Source organism: Macrotis lagotis, chromosome 4 (genome assembly GCF_037893015.1).
Source record: "Macrotis lagotis isolate mMagLag1 chromosome 4, bilby.v1.9.chrom.fasta, whole genome shotgun sequence".
Classification (NCBI taxonomy): Eukaryota; Metazoa; Chordata; class Mammalia; order Peramelemorphia; family Peramelidae; genus Macrotis; species Macrotis lagotis.
In genome coordinates, this window is record NC_133661.1 from 99208513 (window position 1) to 99231500 (window position 22988).

At 34.1% G+C, this 22988-nt stretch overlaps 1 protein-coding gene across 2 annotated transcripts in view; it reads left to right on the top strand.

The window, feature by feature from the left end:
• The window catches only part of ABLIM1 (actin binding LIM protein 1), a 420518-nt gene that overhangs the window by 113943 nt on the left and 283587 nt on the right, over positions 1-22988 (top strand). The window contains exon 1 of one of the 2 annotated variants that reach the window (XM_074233602.1): positions 428-7528. The exons of the other annotated variant lie outside the window; for it this stretch is intronic. Coding sequence (XP_074089703.1) covers positions 7483-7528 — 46 coding nt within the window. The 5' untranslated portion in view covers positions 428-7482. Of the gene's footprint in view, positions 1-427; positions 7529-22988 lie in introns of those variants that run through there. 2 annotated transcript variants of the gene reach the window in all.

A 22988-nucleotide genomic window follows, 5' to 3' on the forward strand; every position in this document is an offset into this window, starting at 1 on the left:
TCATCTATAAAATGGAAATCATATCTATAGTATTTATCTCATAATGAAGTCAATAAGCATTTATAAGACTGTTTCAAGGATCACATGAGATGATATCATATTAAATGATATATATATGTGTAATCATATAGATATATAAATGTAATTATCTAAATTTATATATATATATATATACTATTAACATTCACTATTCTGTTTTAAACAAGCTCTAACTAAATCTTCAACTTTCCACCGCTGTGCACAGAAAAATCATTAAAGAAAGTGGTACAGTAATGTCAGCTATGATAATAATGATCAGGATGATGTTTCTGACAATGGTACAAATGATCATTTGGATAATGGAGAAGCTAGAGGGAGAAATGCCTTTTGGAGGGCAGTTATGGTAATCCAGGTAGTTTGCAATAGTTATAATTGTTATAATAATAATAATAATTCCCTTTAACTTAGCTGTTTCTTCAAGGAATGTCTATTTTCATACAGTTTTTAATCTTGTTTTCTCAGGAAGTTAGGGAATAATTTCATTCTGCATCTTGTAGGAGTACTATCAAGACAATGAGCTAACTTCTTGGGAATAATTTCATTCTGCATCTTGTAGGAGTACTATCAAGACAATGAGCTAACTTCTTGGGAATAATTTCATTCTGCATCTTGTAGGAGTACTACCAAGACAATGAGCTAACTTCTTTAAAGCAATGAAGCATGGGAGAAGGAAAATCTGCCTTATCTAGCAATCTCCTTTTTTTACATAATCTGTTAGGGTACAGTGGCACTTTACAATATAGTTAAACCATAGTTATATATGTGGAGGTTCTCATGAGAACAGAACTCTATATGGATTTTTATTCTTTTGACTTTGACATATGTGGAATGTCACCTCATATTATCCTATTCTGTCTCTTCAAAAGACAGTCTGGGAAATTTTGGCAGAATCCTAACTTACTTTGCTTTCATATTAGGCATTTATATCCCAGGCTGCTGTAAAATTCTTAACAATATTTCATATAGGGAAATAACTTCGACTAACAAAGAGCTATTAAATGGAACTATGCAGCTATTGACTTGAGGATAATATATGAAATCTAACTATAGTACTAGATATTAGAGTTAATCTATTAATTTTATAACTAATGAGTAAATCACTTAATCTCTATCTACCTCAGTTTCTTCAATTGTAAAATGGAGATAATAACAGCACCATCTCTCCAGGGCTGTCATTTTTGTAAAGTGCTTAGCTCAGTTTCTAGTAGATAAATATCTTTATTTCTTTCCTATTAAATAACTTTCATTAATTTATTCTTTGTCATAGAACTATTGTCAAGTAGAGGAACTCTGAAGCAATGTAATTGTATAAGGACTTATTTTGAACTAATATAAATGATTAGACATCATGTTACAGAAATAGTTGAACCATTTCTAGATTTAGTCCATCAGAAGTGCCCAAATCCTTAAAGATTCAGAATATTACAGTCATGTTAATTTCTCAAGAGTGATCACTCTAGCAAATCACTTTGTGATAATACATAATATTTTTTCAAGGAATTATATTGTATTTACCACAAAATACCATTGAAGTAGAAGTTTCAGGGAAATAAAATAAAATTCTCCATGCCATCTTTCTATATCTTCTTGTTTACCATTGAATGAAAATGTAACTAGCAATTTAATTTTTGGTGGTTTTTTTTCCCCCCTCAACAGACCTATTCTTCTCAGTGTTCAAATTCACTTCTAGTTTCTGTCTCTTCTATTTAGTCTGAAGGATGAAGTCAGTTTAATATAATAAATGTTTATTAATCCCTTACTGGGTATAGTACTTCTCTATATTTTGACATATATTTGTTTGACATATTTTAACATATAGTACCTGTGCTTTCAGAACTCAAAGTATCTATGGAAAAGGAACTTTGAAAAAATAGAAAACTTATCAAGGAAATGTATAGGCATATTCTCTTTAAAAGGGGTGGCTAGGTGGCTCAGTGGTAGAGCACTGGCCCTGGAGCCAGGAATACCTGAGTTCAAATCCAGACTCAGACACTTAATAATTACCTAGGTGTGTGGCCACTTAACCCCATCGCCTTGCAAAAACCTAAAAAAAAAAGTGGATTATATACCTCATAAGAATGTGGGATAATGAGTTGACAGTTCAGATACTCTACTGATATCCCTACAAATGTCAGAAGAAAATGAGGTAGGAAGACCCAACATATTGGGTAGACTCCTAGTAATGAAATGCCCAGTTATGAATGGTTTGCAGTCTGTATTGTTGGAAGAATTATCAATTTTTTTTACTATTATTTTATTTTATTTGGGGTTTTTTTTGGTAAGGCAATGGGGTTAAGTGACTTGCCCAAGGTCACATTAAGTATTAAGTGTCTGAAGTTGAATTTAACTCAGATCCTCCTGACTCTAAAGCTAGTGCTCTATCCACTGCACTACATAGCTGCTCTGGGATTATCAAAATTGATGAGATCACAAAGTCATTTTAGAATTTGAGACACATCTTAGATATTATTCCATATCATTCCTCTCTTTGATGGCTGAACTCCTTGAGATTATGGTCTGCACTGAGTGCCATTACTTCCTCTATTTTCACTCTCTCCCAAACCCTTCTGCAGTTTGGCTTCCAAAATCATGAATCAACTTAAACTACTCTCTCTAAACTTTCCAGGGTCCTCCTAATTGCTAAATATTTATGGTCTATTGATTTAATCATCTTCCCTCTTGATCTCTCTACAACCTTTTAAAATAGTTAGAAATTTGGTTCTTGAAAGTTAGAGATATAGATACAGGCATCATCTAAAAAGAAGTGATAGTTGATACATAGGTAGGAAGGAGATTAATAATTGAAATAAAGTAGGACAGTGAATCTTTTGGTCCCAGTGTCCCTTTACATTCACAAATCATTAAGGACCCTCTAAAAAGTGTTTATGTGAGTTAAATCAATCAATAATTCCTCTATTGGAAATGACAGCACCTTGGTATTATTATGAAAATAGTTTTGATCTCATGACACCTCTACAAGGGGAGAGACTGTGGGCAAGTGACTCAACCTTCTTAGGCTTCAGTTTCCTCATCTATAACTGAGGTAATCAGAAGTTTTTGTATCATGGACCCATTTAATAGTCAAGCCTACAGATTCTTCAGAATAATGTTTGTAATGTACATTCATAATTGAAAGAAATACTAAATTTAAGTTAAAGGATAATAAAAATAAAGATAAAATTTATTTTCAGTCAAGTCTGCAGACCTTCTAAAATTTTGGTGTCCATGAACTCTCAGTTTAGGGGGTCCTTAAATTCTCTTCCAGCTGCAAGTTCTACGATCTTTTCATTCTCCTGGAGAAGTTTGGATCAAAAGGAGAAGCCAAGAATCTAGTGAATACATTAATGTTGTTGCTATTCCTCCCAAAATCTGTTAATAAAATCTCTCCCAGGAAGTTCCTATAATAATCGAGAAAAAATGAGAACTTTACAATTTTCTCTTAACAGAATTTCTTGCAAGAATTTTTGTTTTCAAAAGATCACAAAAATGTCTAAATGATTACTAGAGTAATGGAGATACAGGAATCTTAATTCAAAATAAAAGATAGTGCTGACAACATTGTGAAGTCTGTTATTCTAATTATAAAACAAATTGTTGTTACACTGTGAAAGGTACTTTCAGATCACACCATCCTATGAAACAAATTCAAATATGAAATTCATAATTAAAAAAGATATCTTTAGGGGTAATTAATTTAACAAAATTATTTCTAAGATTAGATTTGGAAAAGTTCAATTTATACAGAATTTATCTTTGGCATAAATTGAGGCATGCATGGAGAAGCAAAGTGGACATGATTGTCTTACTATTTTTGACATTATAAAAATCTCACTTGCAATTTGATTAATAATTGTAATAATTATAATAGCTCATTTGTATATCATTGTGGAGTTTAAGAAGCACTTTCTTTACAACAGTCCTCTAAGACAGGTAGCATTAGCTTTATTATCTACATTTTATAGTTGAGTCTTGCTCATAGTCACCTGATGAACAAGAGTAAGATCTAACACAAAAACCAGCTCTCTTTCCACTAGGTTTTTGTTTTTTTTAAACAATGGATATCTCAACCCCACTAAACACACTCACCCAGATTGGCACATGATAAAGCTAATTAAGGTAAATATGAATGCTACAAAAAAGCATAATATTTTGATTAATATTTTTAAAAAGTTAAAGTTTCAACAATAAAACTTAAGGTTCTGTGATTTTTATCAGAATAAGGAACTCTTTCCACCAACATAGAACCTCTCTGATGGTAATTAAATCCTTGGTAGGAAAAAAAGGTTAAATGACTTGCCCAGGGTCACATAGTATGAATTCAGTTCTTAAGTCTAACACCAATACATTCTATCATACTGCCTCCTTGATAAAATGGGACTTGTACCTTAACAAAATATCAGAAGACCTTCTGATCTTTTCTTTAAGTTTATTTATTTATTTTTCCAAGTACATGCAAAGATAATTTTTTCAACAATCATTTTTGATAAGGATTTGAGTTTCCCAGTTTTCTCCCTCTCTCTCTTTTCCCTCCCCACTCCCCCTAACAGAAAGTTAAACATGTATAACTATGTTAAGCACACCCATATTAAACATGTTGTGAAAGAAGAATCAAATCAAAATGGGAAAAAAGAGAGAAAACTTAATACATAAGACAACTTTTAAAAATTGAAGATAGTAAGTTTTGGTCTATATTTAAATTCCATAGCTCCTTCTCTAGATATGGATGATATTTTCCATCACAAGTTATTTAGAATTATTTTGATTGATATACTGCTGAAATGAAAAAGTCTGTCATAATTGATCATACAATGCTGCTGTTAGTGTATATAATGTTCTAGTTCTGCTTACTTCACTCAGCATGAATTCATGCAAATCTTTCCAGGCTATTTTGAAGTCCCTCGTGATTTCTTATTCAACAAAAGTGTTCCATTGCATTCATATACCACATTTTGTTCAGTCATTTCCCAATTGTTGATATCCCCTCAATTTCCAATTCTTTACCACTGTGAAAATAGTTGCAATAAATACTTTTGTACATGTGGATTTTTTATGCTTTTTTGTGATCTCTTTGGGATGCAGACCTAGTAGTGGTATTTACTGGATCAGAGTATGAACAGTTTTATTATACTTTGGGCATAATTCCAAATTGACCTTCAGAAAGATTAGATCGGTTCACAATTCCACCAACAATGCATTAGTATGACCTTTCATTCTTAAATATATATCTTAGATCACTAATCTAGTCTCTGAAAAATAGCAGCTACTTAAGATTTTTCTGCCCTTTCAAAACCAATCGGAGAAGATAAAGGGAGAATAAAGGGAGGAGTAAAACAGATTCAGAACATTTCTTAATGTCTATTGATGAGAATGAGAAACAGCTGTAAAAGTCATCTTGGTTTCTGTCTTTCCATCCCCTTAGTAAAAATGTGATAGTGCTGCCTTCCTAAGTAATACTTCAGAAGGGGAAAAAAATTGAACTGTGGAAACAACATGACAAGGAGAAAATTATACACAAGTCTTAATGAGGAGATTTTAATAAATTCCACTTTCTGGTTGGCAGCAACCAATATATGACAGCCAGATGAATGCCAAGTTTTTATCAGTATGTAACCCGTTTGTGATCCTTTGCCTGGCGCCTGGTACTTGAGCCAAGTCAGGAGGAAGTTATCAGCAGCGCAGAGTTCCCAGGCTGTGTCCTGAGGCACAATGAGAAAGTGTAGTGAGAGCAATTTAGGCAGCACCACAGAGCAATTCTTACAAGTTGTAGAATTTTTTGGTGGGGGTCCAGGAAAAAAAAAACTAGTTTCTTGATTAGTTTTCCAAATGTCAAAACTCAGCAGTGATTGGAAAGTCTTTCTTTAGTCAGTTGATTGGGCCTACTATTTTAGCAGAATATTAAAATGGGAAGCTTTAATGAACATTATCAAGGAGAAACGTTTGTCAAATTGTAGTTTGATTATGATGGAATGCTATTCTGCTATAAGAAATGATGAGCAGGATACTCTCAGAAAAACCTGGAAAGACTTACATGACCAGATGCAAAGTACAATGTGTTCTCTGCAAAGTAAAATATATTCTCTACAAAATAACACAATATTATAGGGTATTCACCTATGAATGACTTAGTTTTTCTCCACCATTCTGTGTCCCAAGACAACTTTGAAGGACTTATGATAAAGAATTCTTTCCATTCCCAGAGAAAGAGTTAATGGTGCCTGAATGCAATTGAAGCATATTTTCTTTTTATTTTATTTTTCTTGACGTTTCTTTGGTGGGGGGAGTGTCTATGTTTTCTTTCATGACATGACTATTATGGAAATGTTTTGCATGACTACACATTTTTAACCTATATTAAATTGCTTATTTTATCAATGGGGGAGGGGCAGGAAGAAGGGAGAGAATTTGGAACTCAAAGTTTTAGAAAACAAATGCTAAAAATAGTTTTTACATGTAACTGGGTAAAAATACTAAATAATCATTTTAAAAAAGAAAACTTTATCAATCCTTGCCTACCTATTGATCAATGTATCTAAGGTTGAACTAAGATAACTTTTCCTTCATGAGCACTACTTAGATCTACAGTCTTTGTGTATATTTGTTAGTAGTAGAGAGAAGCGCAGAGTTGTGGGGTGGGGGACTGAAGAGCAGAGCATTACTCACATAAGGAAAATATTCCCTTTTTTCCTGAGACTTTCCTGATGAGGTAATTGTTTTTAGACAGTCATGTGACTAGGGGACAAAGGCTCAAAGTTAGTGCCTTGTCTCACCTTCTGATGTTAACACTGCCAGAAAACCAGGTTGAATAATGCCAGTCTGACAATAGTAAAAGGCAGCTGTTCCAAAATGAGTTTTTAATTTAAAAAATTAATACCCATCTGGTTGAGAGAGTAGTTTATTGAAAAGAGGAAAAATGAAACAGAAGTCTTAGGAAAATAAAACAATTTCTCTTAGTCTTACGTATGCTTGAATTACACCGCTAACTACCACTGAACAAAATCTGGATTCCAGTTTATGGAGAAGAAAGTTGGGGGAATATATTTTCACACCTTTTAGAAGCCAATTAATTAGAAATTATAACATTTGGAATATCATGACAGTAAAGGAGATTTGAACTAAGTAGCAAGAGAATTTTGCAGTGGTGTGGGGCTAAGGAGGAGGCAAATATTTTAGATCAGAGATGCTCATCCACAGTAAAACTGAGCAATGAACTAGAAATGGTACAGGAAAATCATCATTCTTCCTGAGCTGGCTATGGCTAAAACTGTGGCACACCCTCTGTGATGGCACCACTCCCTCACTTCCAAGTCAGCCCACAAAATAGTGGGAAAAGAGCCAGAATCTGAAACTCCTCTTGGAGGCATTGGTTTCAGTCCTTCAGTATGTTAACCATCTAGTAAGGAAAGGCTGTATACTTGAAGATTTGGAAATATTAATGAGCTTATTATGATTGCACTGATGGATCCCCACTATACTATTGAAGACTTCAAAGGTTTGTACTTTTATTATATGTAGCAAAAGTTAACACTCGGGATGCTTTTAGATGGGTTAGGCATTATTTCTCTTTAAAGATAAAAGGAAGAAAAGGGAATTTCTACTAACTCATAATAAACTAATTTAATTTGTGGCTATATAATATAATATGTTGCATGTTATATTTATATAGATTTTGTACAAAATATGCTTCATATATATATATATATAATTGGCAAGCATGTGTATTATTTATACACAATACATTTAGTCATTGAGTAGAAAATCTTTCTTATTCTTTTCTTTGTTGCAAAAACCTCCAAGAGTTTGTTTTATGATGTATTCTCCTTCTCTTGAAGGATTTGTTTAGAATTGTCAGAGATGCTTGTTGGACTCCTATTAACTATATTTCTGCAGGTTTCTTCTCTATCATGCCACACCAACATTCTAGTTCCATTTCTGACCATTAGAATTAGCTTTTTCTTGTCTTCCCACTTTCTTTAAGTGGGAGATGATTTGGGATCAGATATTCTCTTTGGATTATTTTAAAAATGTTTTGTTTTACTAAAAGTACTCTTAACTTGGCTAGCCATAGGAGAAACAAGGCTTGTTCTCATAAGTGTCTCAAGGGATGGCTGCTAGCATTGCCTCCATCAGACCTTCCAAATCATGCTAACACAAACATGCTGGATGGTCCATGAAAGTCCACAGATTACATTGAGCAGTAGGGAGCCTAACTCCTTTGACACTGGAGCCCTCGAGATAGTATGGAATAATTTATCTTGGTGTTTAGAGACTAGAATAATGTGACTTAAGGCAGAAAGAACATATACTCCCCGCTCTTTACTTTCTATTTCTCTGTTGTCTTTCCTTCACCCATATTAATTTGGGGAGTTACAGGTTTCCTGAATGTTTGTCATAGGAGCTATACATTTTTTTCCCTTCTTGCCCAGTGAAGAATGAACAGACTAGGTAACATGCACCAACATGTGTCTGTGTTAAGAATGAATAGACTTATGGGCTGACATCCTCAGTTTCTAATCAAGGTATGATGTATAATTCATTAATGTCTGTGTTAGAAATCACCATCACCCCCACATATAACATTAGCAAACATTATTTACCTAGGAAATGAAGATGTAAAGACCTGATAATGCACTTTGATTTTCTTTATTGACTCAAATAGTAGTACATTTACTGGAAAAACGGGAAGCTGACAAACCCTAGACTTACAAAATTTAAAGCTGACAATAAACCAGTGAAGGGGAATAAGCCAAGAACCATCTCCCAGATTTATTCCTCTCTCTCAACTCCTTCCAAATCCCTGTAATCACCTGAATTCTGCAATTGGCCTGCAGCCAAAGAGGATCTGTTCTGAGAGTAAGATCTGTTGGTTTTTCTTTGGCATTGTAGGCTATGATATAAAATTATGAATTTTGATAATTGTATTAATATCTATCCAGAAGAATTAGTTAATTTTGTCCTTGATTCTTATGCCTACATGTAAAATAATATCCTTTTATAGTGTATATATATATATATATGTATGTGTATAAATATGTGCATACATGTGAGTATGTATAGATAGAAAAAATACATTGACATTTAAATGTTCTGCATTCCTTGTTATCCTAAGTATACTGGACTATTCATATCAAGGGAGATTTATTATTGGTAAAAAAAATGATAATTGCATTTTCATAGTGCTTTAAAGTTCACAAAGTGCTTTTCTTCTAACAAAGTTGTGAAATAAGTAGTGCAAGCTTCAATGCCCACTACTATTTTACAGAGGAGGAAACTAAGGTTAAAATAAGTAAGCAACTTACTCAAGGTCATATAGTTTGTTAAGTGACAAAAATGGTACTGAAATCCAGATCTGAAGCAACTTGAAAGGGACTGTGATGAAAATATATAGTAGATTATAAATCTCAATGTTTTTAAGAGTCAAACTAAAAACATGTAGACTTTATTTTTTTGTTCCTTCTTCCCCACCCTTCCCCATGACATATTTTTTAAAGTATTTGGAATCATTGCTTACTGCCAGCTGGAGTCTCCAGAAAGCATATCTGCAGAAGTCTAAACAGTTGACTGGAATCATGGTCATAATTTTAAAGGGAAAGCTGGCAAACCTGACAGGGGAAAAAAGCATACCTTATACATAGAAAATAAGAGGTTTCACTTCTATAAATTAACTCTAAAGATTCCTGATAAAAATCTTAAAATTTATTTTCATTATATTTTTTAATTATAGGCTTTGTAGTGAACAAAATCCATCAAGCTGTACTGATTTGCTATACTCTGTAATCAAGGCCCTAAATATTAAAAAAATAAATTTCTATCTTGTCTTCCCACCTTGCTAACGAAAATTAAATGAAATCTTACTCCTATTCTTTATCTTTTTCTCTCCTAAGGAATGAAAGAATAAAAGAACCAGGAGTTAAACATACAATTCTTAGATCAATTTCCCCATTGGTAACATAGGGAGTATTATGCTTGCATTATTGACTTCACATTGTAGTGTCAGGAAAACACTTTTAACCTCAAAGAATTGTCTATTCTTATTATTATACTTCCCTTCAAATATACTAGTCAAACTGGATTATCTATCACCTGCCACCTGCTACCTTTATCAATATTGATATCAATATTTTGGAGGGATTAAGCTTGTGATTTCACTGGTATAAAATGCCCTACCAATGCAGATTTGCAGCTACTTCACAAATGATGTTCTTAGAAATAACTTGAATATTGACTTACCTAGAATCGCATAAATGGTATATGGCAGATGTAAGACTTGTACCCAGATCTTCCTGATTCCAGAGCTTCCTCTCTATCTACTACATTCCTGAACTTGGTGATTCAGTGAATAAAGTGCTGGAACTGAGATCAAGAGTAATTGATTTAATTCATTAAATTAAGAATTAATTGATTTAAAATCCAGCTTTAGACATTTACTAGTTGTGTGACCATGGCAAGTCACTTAACCTCTATTTGCTTCAGTCTCTTCTGTTGTGAAATGGGGATGATAAGAACAAATAAGATAATATTTGTAAAGCACCTAACCTGGGGCCTGGAATCCATGGGTGCAATAGAAATGATTGTTCCTTTTCCTTCTCCCCAAATTTACTACATACAGAATAGCCTCAGACCTTTTGCTCACTCACCCTTTTCACCTTTAAATGGAATGCCCTACCTACCACATTCTGTAACATTACCTGCTCAATTTCCACTTATCTTATAAAACCGAACTTAGTCATTCTTCCATGAAGCTTTCCCTGAAGCCTTCCCTTGTTCTAGGCAGTGATAATCTGATTTTCTCTAGCCTTTCATGCTTCTGCTTTGTATTATAGGCATTTGTAGGCATGCCTTATCTCCCCTCTATGAGATTGGAGGTTGACCTGCATTATTTATTTTTGTACCATCTTCAGTAACAAGCATATAGTAATAGATACTCTATAAACAGCTGTTTAACTGAATTACAGATAATGAATGACAATTTAGCAATATGCATCTTTAACCTCTTCTATATGCCAAATTAAACATCTTGTCTGTCAGATATATATAGAACTTTTATTGAAAAAAAGCATTTATTGAAGGGCAGTTAGGATTCAAATTCAGGATGTTGAGAATTGGAGGAATTTTCATTGGATTCCATTTGTGTTTCTAACATGAATACCTATATTTTAAGTAGATATATGTCATGTTAAATAGATATATAAATATCATGTTTCTAACAATATAAATATATATTTTAAGTAGACACATATATGAATTATATATACACAGATATATACATATGTTATAAATACACAGATATAGAATATAGAAATACATATAGAAATGTGTCATACATATATTATATGTATATCTATGTATACACATATAAATGTGTATCTATACATAGATATGCATATAATATATACAATATATACATCATACATACATGCACACACAATGATTGTGTTCCTTAATGGTTCCTTTATATCCCCAGAGCTTAGTACCAGCATATTATAGGTGTTTAATAGATGCTTGTTGACTTGACAACACACAGAGATCAGATCTGTGGGAAAGAAACCTGAGAAAAGCAGACAATAACATTCATTTTTTTAATTTTTTTTTGGTACCATATGAAATAGTGAAAGCACCTAGGCAGATTTTTCATTTTAAAGGTGCAGGAGCAGCAGCCACTGCAAATGAATTCTGCCATTGTGTGTGAATGGCACGTTAATCAAAGAATGGAATGAATTCGTTCCCTGGAGCATGTCAGAAGAGCAAGAGTGGTAAACCAAACCAAGTAAGATAGGAGAAGCTCAGTGGAATTTAGAGACATTAGAAAAGCCAAAGAAGAGAATGAAACTTCATTGAGAATTTTAAAATCTGATCTTGATTTTGTGAGGCACACCTCCAGCACTTCCCATTTCTGATGACACTGAAGAAACTTTGAAGGCTTTATAAGTTTGGAAGCTCTTATTACCTGTTATTCTTTTTGATGCTCTGTGTGTTAACCACACATTAGTTAGACATAAAGTGTGAAGTGTCAAAAAGAATTCAAAATGCAAAGTATGTAGGATGAACAATTTCCACAATGAGGGATTAACAGTTCAGTTGAGCGTATTTATTGTTGGGGAGGCCCATAGCTCTTTAATTTTTTAAAGCAACAAAATGAACCAACCATTTCCCCCACTTTCAACCATCTGAATGGTTGATGTTACCACCAGTGTGTGTGTGTGTATAAAATACTCAATGTCTTATATATTTAAGCAGTTAGTTTTACTTTTGAACTCAACCTTACCCTCAGTTTAATCATCCTTTTCTGATTAGAATCTCCTGTTATGGTTTATCTTCAAGGCAACCCTTTCTGCACCCTACTAAAAACTCACATGTCTATGACATCCTGAATTGTAGGATGTCATTGGAAAATCTGATTTTCTCAGAGCTCAGTTTATGACCCACTGCTTTCTTGAAGTTCATTCTAACCCACACTGATCTTCCTTACTTTGAACTATCATATTAACTTGGAGCAGTTCGGCTTGGTTTGAACTCTAAGAAATCTAATGCTTCACCCACCTGAGAGCTCATCGTCATACTGATTAACTCAGCTTTGGTTAGTCAAGATCTTTTTTTAAGATTTTATTTATTTTGAGTTTTACAGTCTTCCCCCTAATCTTACTTCCCTCCCCTCCACCCCACACAGAAGTCTTTAGTCTTTACATTGTTTCCATTGATACAAACTGAATGTGATGAGAGAGAAATCATATCCTTAAGGAATAAACATAAAGTAAAAGAGAAAGCAAGATCAGACAATAAGATATCAGCTTTTTTCCTAAATTAAAGGTAATGGTCCTTGGTCTTTGTTCAAACTCCACAGTTCTTTCTTTGGATATAGATGGTACTCTCCAATGCAGACAGCCCCAAATTGTCCCTGATTGTTGCACTGATGGAATGAGCAAGTCCATCAAGGTTGATGATCATCACCCCCATGTTGCTGTTAGGGTGTACATGTTTTTCTGGTTCTTCTCATCTTGCTCAGCATCAGTTCATGCAAATCCCTCCAGGCTTCTCTGAATTCCCATTCCTCCTGGTTTCTAATAGAACAACAGTGTTCCATGACATACATATACCACAGTTTGCTAAGCCATTCCCCAATTGAAGGACATTTACTTGATTTCCAATTCTTTGCCACCACAAACAGGGCTGCTATGAATACTTTTGCACAAGTGATGTTTTTACTCCTTTTCATCATCTCTTCAGGGTACAGGCCCAGTAGTGGTACTGTTGGATCAAAGGGTATGCACATTTTTGTTGCCCTTTGGGCATAGTTCCAGACTGCTCTCCAGAAATGTTGGATGAGTACATATGGCTAGTCAAGATCTTGCCAATCCTTTCAGACCTGACTATAGGATTGCAGGATGGACCAAAATAACTTTCCTTTATTGAGAAGTTGGACTCTCCACTTGCCATTTGCAACCATGCTTGGTTTTGACTCCATGAAATATCATGGTAAGGAACTCTTGATGTCCCCCTTCTCCCAGTTTTCAGCTTCCTTTTATATATATTGCCTTCCTTCATTAAACTGTAGCCCCCTTGAAAATAGAGATTGTCTTTCTTTTTTTTCTTATTTGTATCTCTAAAATTCAGCACAGTTCTTGAAAAATAGTAGGCATTTAATAAATGTTTATCAAATTGAATTTACCATAAAAATTTAGCAATTGATTATAGACTACCTTTTATTCTCTTTTTAAAAGACTATCCAACTAGACATTCTACTCCTATTAAAGCAATGTGATAGGGGCAGCTAGGTGGAGTAGTGGATAAAGCACCAGCCTTGGAGTCAGGAGTACCTGGGTTCAAATCCAGTCTCAGACACTTAATAATTACCTAGCTGTGTGGCCTTGGGCAAGCCACTTAATCCCATTTGCTTTGCAAAAAAAACTAAAAAAAAGCAATGTGATGAAATAAGAAAAAATACTATTGGAGTCAGAGGACTTGAATTTAAATGTGACCTTACTAGAATATTAATACCAAATAACACTACTAACTAGCAGCAACTGAGTAATACAATAAGGGACCTGGATTCAGGAAGACCTGAGTTAAAATTTGACCTCTGGTATTTATTAGTCACATGACCTGAACAAGTAACTTAACCATTGCCTGCCTCAGTTTCCCCAATTGTAAAATGGGGATGATAGCATCTCTCATGGTTGTTATGATTATGGAATGAGTTAAAAATCTGAAAAGTACTCAATACAGTGCCTGGCTTTTATAAATAATGAATGCTTTGGCTGATGTAGAAATACATTTTGCCTGACTTGATGGGCATAATTGATATAATTGTTTGCCTCCTCAATGGGTGGGGGAGGATCTGCAGAGAGAGAGAGAGAGACAATTTGGAACTCAAAAAAATTTTAAAAATAAATAAAATGTAAAATGTAATTAAAATAAAATTCTATGACACTTAATTTTAAAAATTAGTATATGTTATTAAATAGTTAATGCTCTTTTCTTTCCCTTTTCCCCTCTCCATACTACCTGTTTGACCTCAAACAATTCTCTTAATCTCTATGGGTCTCAGTTTTATTATCTGTATTAGACTATGTTATGGTTTGACTATGCCAATTCCTTCTTTCATTGCTGAGCTGGATTCCCAGAGTGTGGCTACAAAGTTCTTTCAAGAGTCAAGCCAGAGAATGTCTCCTTTAATAGTGTAGTTCACAAGTTCTGATCAGGGTGTTTGCCTCTACCCTGTTGATTATCAGTGTTATTAGTCAGGCTGTTAGTATTTTAGAAATTAGTATTTATGAGAATAGGATGGGTGGTACCAAATTCTTCCATGTCCCCCCACCCCACAAAGTCTAGGTAACATTCTCTACCTAGTGAATCCATGAAAAAATGAACCCAAGTCTTGAGCATGCTTATGACAGAGATGACTCATTCAAAAGTAAAGGGTTAGGGTTCCTGGTGGGCTCTTGTTTAAAGTGCCTTGAATCTTCATAAGAAATTGAATTAGGATAACTGATTTACACAGTGGCAACACAACTAGGACTTACACTTAAGTTTTTTAATTGATGTCTGCATTTTTTCCACTCTGTTGTTGTTGCTGCTGTTATTTTGTTGTTTCAAACATGTTTGACTCTTCATGATCCCATTTAGGGTTTTCGTGGTAGATTCTGGAGTGGTTTGCCATTTCCTTTTCCAACTCATTTTACAGATGAGAAAACTGAGGCAAAGAGATTAAGTAACTTGTCCAGGGTCACACAATTCTGAAGTATCTGAGACCAGAGTTGAATTTAGGCAGATAAGTTTTCCTGACTTCATACCCAGAGTGCTATCTGATGAACCACCTAACTACCCCTTTCCACTGAATGAGGCAGCAAAATAAAATGCCTGGATGGCTTCTTCTTAGCTTTCTAGGTTTTCTTACATCTTACTCCCCTCCACACATCTATAGTTTAGTTTACACTAAACACAACTTTGTCTCCCACCTCATTGGCACCAGCTGTACCCTATGACTAGAATGCTCTGCCCACTCACCTATACTTCCTTGAAGCAGCTCAAATTCTGCCTTCTGCAGGAGATCTATCCTGTTCTCCCTAGCTGTTAATGCCTCCCTCTTTTGGATTGCTTTCATACGCTCTCTGTATATATCTTGTGTGTACCTATTTACATATTGTTTCCCCCATTAGAATGTTGTTTCTGGAAAGAAGAGACTGTGGAGTTATTGATGTTGTTTTGCTTGAACCCCAACCCTTAGTACAGTGTCTGGCATCTCATAAGCATTTAATAGATGCTTATTGACTGGTGACATTGGGCAAAGTCAAACATGGATCATGACATATCTTAGTATGACCTGAATTGTATTAAAATATGATTTGGAAAACATTTAGCAAAATTAATGAAAATATAGTAAAATGTAGATAAAGTTTTAAAATTTTAAAAATTAAAACTAAGTAAATATGTAGCCCATAGGAATCCTTATATATAGTTTAGTGACCCTCATTTCTATTTGAGTTTGACACCACTGACTTAAGGAACCTCAAAGTTTCTGTGATTCTAGTAAATATTTTCAAAATATTTTTTGATTGCTGATTAATTAGTAACACATAAACAGCCTGGTACAATGTACAGGTTTCTCATCAAACCCAGGGTACTTGAACAATGCCCCTGCAAAGGTTGCAAAGATATGCAGTGGTTAAAAGTAAATATTTTCACACATGAATAAATACTACCTGTTATGTCACTTAAACTCATTAGTAACTTTGTTAGTATGAATGAACTGGCATTTGCATTTTTGAGACTCTTTGAACTGAACTCTCTTGCCAAGTTTACCTGATGGTTTATTGTCCTAATGGTCAATCAACAACATTTATTGATTGCCAGGTCTTTGCAGAGCATTAGCCTAGGTACTATGGGCCGAATGCAAAGGGAATAGAAAGCAATCTTTTCTTCTAGAACCTTATAATATACTAGGATACAAAAAAATATGAAACAATTGACAAAAGTTTTAGACGTAAAATTCCTCATTTTAACATTATTAGCATTATTCCCAAAGGCATTCTAACCTGTTTTAACCCTGAAAAATTCTGGACCAAGCTAATTGGAGCCATTACCTATTTTGTATTGTCTAAATTAAAAATGTCCTAATGTCAAATCCAGCCTCAGACACTTAATAATTACCTAACTGTGTGACCTTGGGCAAGCCACTTAACCCCATTGCCTTGCAAAAAATAAAAATAAAAAATGTCCTAATGAACAAACTTGATATGCTGTCCATCTAATAGTATATGATAGACCACATTGTACACAAATTCATACACATCTATTAGATTGTCTGTGTACATTATTAGGCTGAAGGCTTTTGAGAAATCATAACTCTCCATTAAAAGAAATTCTGCAGTGTTATGGGGTTTGCAAACCATGAAAAACTATGTATATGTGAACACTTATTATTTTATTATTGATTAACCTTCCTCTATAGGAAGTTCTCAGAATGTAGGTTGGAGGATCCCTAGGAGTCCCTGAAATCCTTTTAAGGAATTTATGAGATTTAAACTTTGTTTTCATAATGATCCTGACATTTTCATTTTTAATAAAAGAAACATCAATATAATTCACAAGCAAAAGATCTTTTGAGGTTATTCAATAATTTTTAAGAGTGTAAAGGGGTATTGGGACAGAAAAGTTTAAGAACCACTACTCTATGCCAGTACAAATCCTATCTTCTGATTTGAAAAATCATAGGTATTGCACCCCCCCACACTCCATACCAGTATGAGGTAGACACTAAATTTCAAGAGTACCATAAGAAACTATTTTTCAGGCTTTTAGTTACTTAAAAAAATAAAGCTAAAAAGCTTTTAAGCTACTTTTTTACTTTTTAGCTTGCTAATCTTGTTTTTGGGCATCCCACCCCCAAAGTTAATAGGTACTTTTTCCCTTTGCTTAAGAAGCTTTCTACTACTACTATTTATGATTTAAATAAAGGTCCTTAAAAATAAAAGGACACAAAGAACTCTTTATACTAGTCATTATACCCAAGGGTGGCAGTAAAATTAGAAAGGCTCTTGAAAAGTTTAGAGAAAACAGTAATTTAAAATTCATTGAATTACTTAACTTGAATAGTTCCTTAACATAATCAAAGAAATAGCTCTAATTTGAGAATGTGCATTTAGTTTCTTTTCATTTGGTTTGGGACTTTTTAGTGGGGAGATAATAATAATTAATAATAATAATAATTAAGCATTATTTCTATATATTAACTAATTTTCCTATCTAGTAATTTCTTCCACAATTTTAGAGTTCCTTTACTATTTGAAGAATCACAATTGAAGAAATACAGAATTTGAAAGTTGAAGGAAACTTTAGAAATTATGTACTAACCATCTTAATATTTTTTAGATCAGAAGTCTGACGCCCAAAGAGAAAATGAGTTGTCTGAGGTCACAAAATTATTTAATAACTTAGCTGAGTTAAAAATTAAAATATCCTGACTGCAGATCCAGTGCTTTACCACTACACTACATTAGAGACATATATGCTCACATACATATTCGTCTTTTTCTGTGTATGTATATGTGTATATATGTATATATTTATCTTTTTCTCTGTGTGTATGTATGTATATATATATATATGGAAATTGCATTTTTGTGTGGGTATTTATGCTTATTTGAATGAATGATTGGATAGATTGGTAGAAGGATAGATGAATGAAAAGGAGTTTTTTATGTGCTGAGTATGTGACCAGAAGTGTGCTGTAATACAAATGCAAGGACTAGACAGACATTCTCAAAGAGCTTGAATTCTAATAGGGAGAAAGTTGAGAGAGGGAACAATCATTTATTAAGTGCCTATTATGTGCCATACACTATGCTAAGTGCTTTACAAATGGTTATCTCATTTGATCCTCAAACAATTTGGGGAAATAGGTTCTGTTATTTAGCACAGTGGATGCTGTGTCTGAAGTCAGGAAGACTCACTTTTCCGACTTCAACTCTAGTCTCATTCTCTCACTAGTTGTGTGACCCTGGGCAAGTCACTTAATCCTATTTTCATCTGTTTCTCATCTCATTTTAATGAACTGGAGAAGGAAATGACAAATCACTACAGTAAATTTGCCAGGAACCCCCAAATGGGATCACAAAGTATCAGACACAACTGAAATAACTGAATATCATCAAGATTCTATTATTAGCCCCTTATTATATTTTAGGAAAGTAAGCAGATAGAGGTTAAATGATTTAACCCAGGGCTACACAATTAAAAGATCTGAGGCTGGATTTGAACTCAGATCTTCCTGACTCCAAGTTTAGCCTTCTATCCGCTGTAACACCTTGCTCTAACACATATAAGCAGGGGTATAGTGGTGAATATTTAGCAACTGATTCTCTGAAAATACCCTTTGACATTTAATCTACATATTAACATTTCTTCTATCACTTCTTAATCTAGAAAATTAAGTCAACAAATAAAGCCCTATCACCTTTACTGATTTTAGAAGTATTAACTCTCACTCTGAAAATTTAACCATTGTCTGAGCCAGTATAAATTTATCTTCAGTACACCCTGTAAACATGGGGAATGGTGACTAGAAAAAAACTTGTCTTGGTCTGAGGGCCATCACAGGAATAGTGATTGGATCCAAAGGGCATTTTATTGATGTTCCTTTTCAATAGCGTTAATTGTTCTTCTCATAGTGAAGGATGAGGGATAGAGAAGGAGCAGCAGATTGGAAAGAAGATGACCAGGGTGGAGCATATTTGTAGCTGCTTGTCTTATCATTCCCCCATTTTGATCAAATAAGAATTGCTTAAATGAAATTCCCAGACCTGTGGGGAATGAACAAGAAGAGCCCATAATCCCTGCCTCTTAAACACTTAAAATGTAGCTGAGTGGCTAGCTGCATAACAAAAAGCAAGCAACCAACAATCAGAAGCAATGTAGAATACAGATTGTAATTATAACTATCTGTATCAAATCAGGGAAGAAAAGGATCTTCATGGAGGTGGAGTTAGTCAGCAAAGGCTTCATGGAAGAGGTTGTTCTTAAGTCTGATGAGAAGGAAATATATAATCTTCCCTGGCCTAAGATCTTACATTGCATATGCCATGTATTATTTTGTAATTCAGTGTGTATAAACTGTATGCTCCCCATCCCCTCATGAGCTATCTGTTTCATGAGGGTGTTAACTATCAGTCCCTACTGCCCAGTACAGTATCCTTCAAAAAAGAAGTTAAATTTGTTGATTTGATTTGATTTTAAATTGAGGAACAAGATTCAAGATGGGAAGAAAAATAGTGGAGGGAAGGGACACATCATGAATAAATCATGGCAGTAGGAAAAGATTTCTACATTCCTAAAGATGGTGACCTGTCTCCTTATTAATTTTCTCTTCTAGAGTCTGAGTAATCTTTGTTCATTTTCCCCTTTGGAAGCTGCTTTTCTTCCTACCAATCCCATGTATTCCATTCTCCTATCAGTGATTCCCTAATATTCACCTTCTGTCATATTGTGTCTTACAAGTCCTTTACAGTCCTCATCCATTCTGGTTTTCTACTTTTTTGCCCTTCCTTTTTAAAGATGAGGCCATTGATGATCATTGATGATTGCCATGTTGGTGTTGCCTGCTCCTTACACAGGGGTTTTTTTTTTCTGCTTCTCCACATACCAGAGTGAATCTGAAAACTAATTTGTTCAAAGCCTTAATTTTTAAAAAAAGACTCAGAACAGCATTATACGTGTGAAATTCCTAATAATCCATCTGTTTCTTTGACGTTATCCAGTTTTAGTGACTACCACCCTTTCTTTCACAGTGTAGCATATTGTTGTTTTCTGTCTTGTTGTTAGAGCTTCTATATTAGAAAGAAGGTAAAACAGTGTTTTATATTCCACTTTTCTGTTTGATCCTTTAGGAGGATTTTCTTGGCTAAGATACTGGAATGGTGTGCCATTTCCTTATCTAACTCATTTTACAGATGAGGAAACTGAGACAAACAGAATTTAAATGACTTGCCCATGGTCATACAGTTAGCATCTGAGGTCAGATTTGAACATAGAAAGATGAGTCTTCCAGAATTTATGATCAAATAAGAAATAGAGAACATTATAAAATGCAAAGTGGATAATTGTGATTCCATTCAGTTAAAAAGGTTTCACACAACGTAAATGCAATCAAAACTATAAGGAAAGTAGAAAGCTGAGAAATAATTTTTATATTTAGTGTTTCTGAATTAAATTTATAAAAATATAAGTCATTCCTCAAGTGATAAATGAACAGGCAGTTTTTAGAGAAGAAATTAAAACTATCTATAGTCATATGAAAAAGCTCTAATGTTGATTAGAAAAATGCAAATTAGATACCTCTGGGGTACCACCTCATACCTATCAAAATGTCTAATAAGCCAGAAAAGGAAAATGAGAAATGTTGGAGGGGATGTGGGAAAATTGGGGTACTAAGGCACTGCTAGTGGAGTTGTGAACTAATCCAAACATTATGGAGAGCAATTTGGAACTATGCCGAAAAGATTATAAAACTGTGCATACCCTTTGATCCAGTAAATGCCACTCCTAAGTCTGTATACTAAAAAGATCATTAAAAAAGGGGAAAGGACACACACACACACACGCACACGCACGCACACATGACCCATCAATTGGGGAATGGTTGAATAAGTATAAAAATGTAATGGAATATTATTGTGCTATGAGAAATGAGGAACAGGTAGATTTCAGAAAACCTGGAAAGACTTAGATGAACTGATGCTGAGTGAAATAAGCAAAATCATAAGAACATTGTAGACATTAAGGGCAATATTAGGTAATGATAGCTATTATAGACTTAGCTCTTCTCAGCAATTCAGTGATCTGAGACAGTTCCAATGGATTTGGGGTTTTTTTTTGGTTGTTTTTTGCTTTTAGGTTTTTGCAAGGCAAATGGGGTTAAGTGGCTTGCCCAAGGCCACATGGCTAGGTAATTATTAAGTGTCTGAGGCTGGATTTGAACCCAAGTACTCCTGACTCCAAGGCCAGTACTCTATCCACTGTGCCACCTAGCTGCCCCTATTTCCAATGGATTTGTGATGGAAAATGCCATCTACATCCAAAGAAAGAACTAATATGAATGCAGATTGAAGCACAATATTTTCACTTTTTTTAAAATTAGATTTTTTTCTTTCTTGTGGTTTTTCTTACAAGTATAAAAGTGTGGGATTCTTCTTTCATAGCATGACTAATATGGAAGTATGATTGAGTGATTGTACATGTTTAACTTATATCAGATTGCTTACTGTCTTGGAGGTGGGGAGAGAATGAAGGGAAGAAGAAAAATGTGAAACTCAAATCTTAGAACTCTATCCACTGTACTACCTAGTTCCCCAATTCCTCAGTTTGTTCAATTGATCACATATGACTTGGTCTATGATCGATTCACCATTCTGCTCACTCTCTTCTAGATAGTTCCAGTTTGTTTTTGACCTTCATAAAATGTGGTACCCAGAACTGAACACAGTACCACGGGTATGGTCTGACCAGAGTAAATAACAGTCAAAATTTTTACTTAGGATAACAACTTAGTTTAAAGGAGGAGACAGAATTTGAACATAGGTTTCCTAATTCCAAGTCTAGTGTACATTTCATCAAGTCACAGCAATACACATGGTAAATACTCAACAAATTCTGGTTGACTGGATTTTATGTGTGACATGCTATATGCTTTGCATAGGTCTTGGTATAAAAATATTTGTAGTTAAGTGATTATTCGAATTTCCTATGGCTTCCAGAGAGACAAGTCCTGAGGTCTACTGTGAATTTTTTTTTTTTGGCTTTGTGTACAGTTAGCTTCTCTCCTCTACTTAGGCAAGGGAGGTTATAGCATTGCACTGTGTTATTGAACTTTTTGATCAATAAATGTAAGTGTCTTTACTTAGATTGCCAGGAAGTATTGCTGAGTTGGATCATTTAGTTAATGTGATGAGTTGATAGGTCATGCATTAATGCAAACTGTCAATTTGTGATTAAATGTGTTTTAGGATAAAATTAACTTTTTTCTGAAAGAAGACACAGAAGACTATTTTAAGTTATAAGAATAAAAATGCAAACTACCTAAAACAATAATGCAAAGTCTTATTTATTTATTAGTCCTACTATTAACTATTTTCTATTCAACTAATTACCTATTTAATACATTTCCCCCAAGAAAGAATAATTCAGTATTTGGAAGAGTGATGTTAATTATATTTGTTGACTGTCAAAAAATTTATACAAATGCTAAGGAATTAAAGGAGTGAATTATCTGAGTTTATTAAGCAAATGGCCTGACATAGCTTTCCTAGCATTTGCTGCATCATTCAGGTGTCAACAAAGTATTGTAGAGAAGAGTTTTCTATTTTGTGTTCTTATTCAAATAGATCTGTGATCTCATCCTTGTGAAAATTTCCTCTAATCACACAAATTGTCATAACCCATCCATGTCCTACCATCCTGAG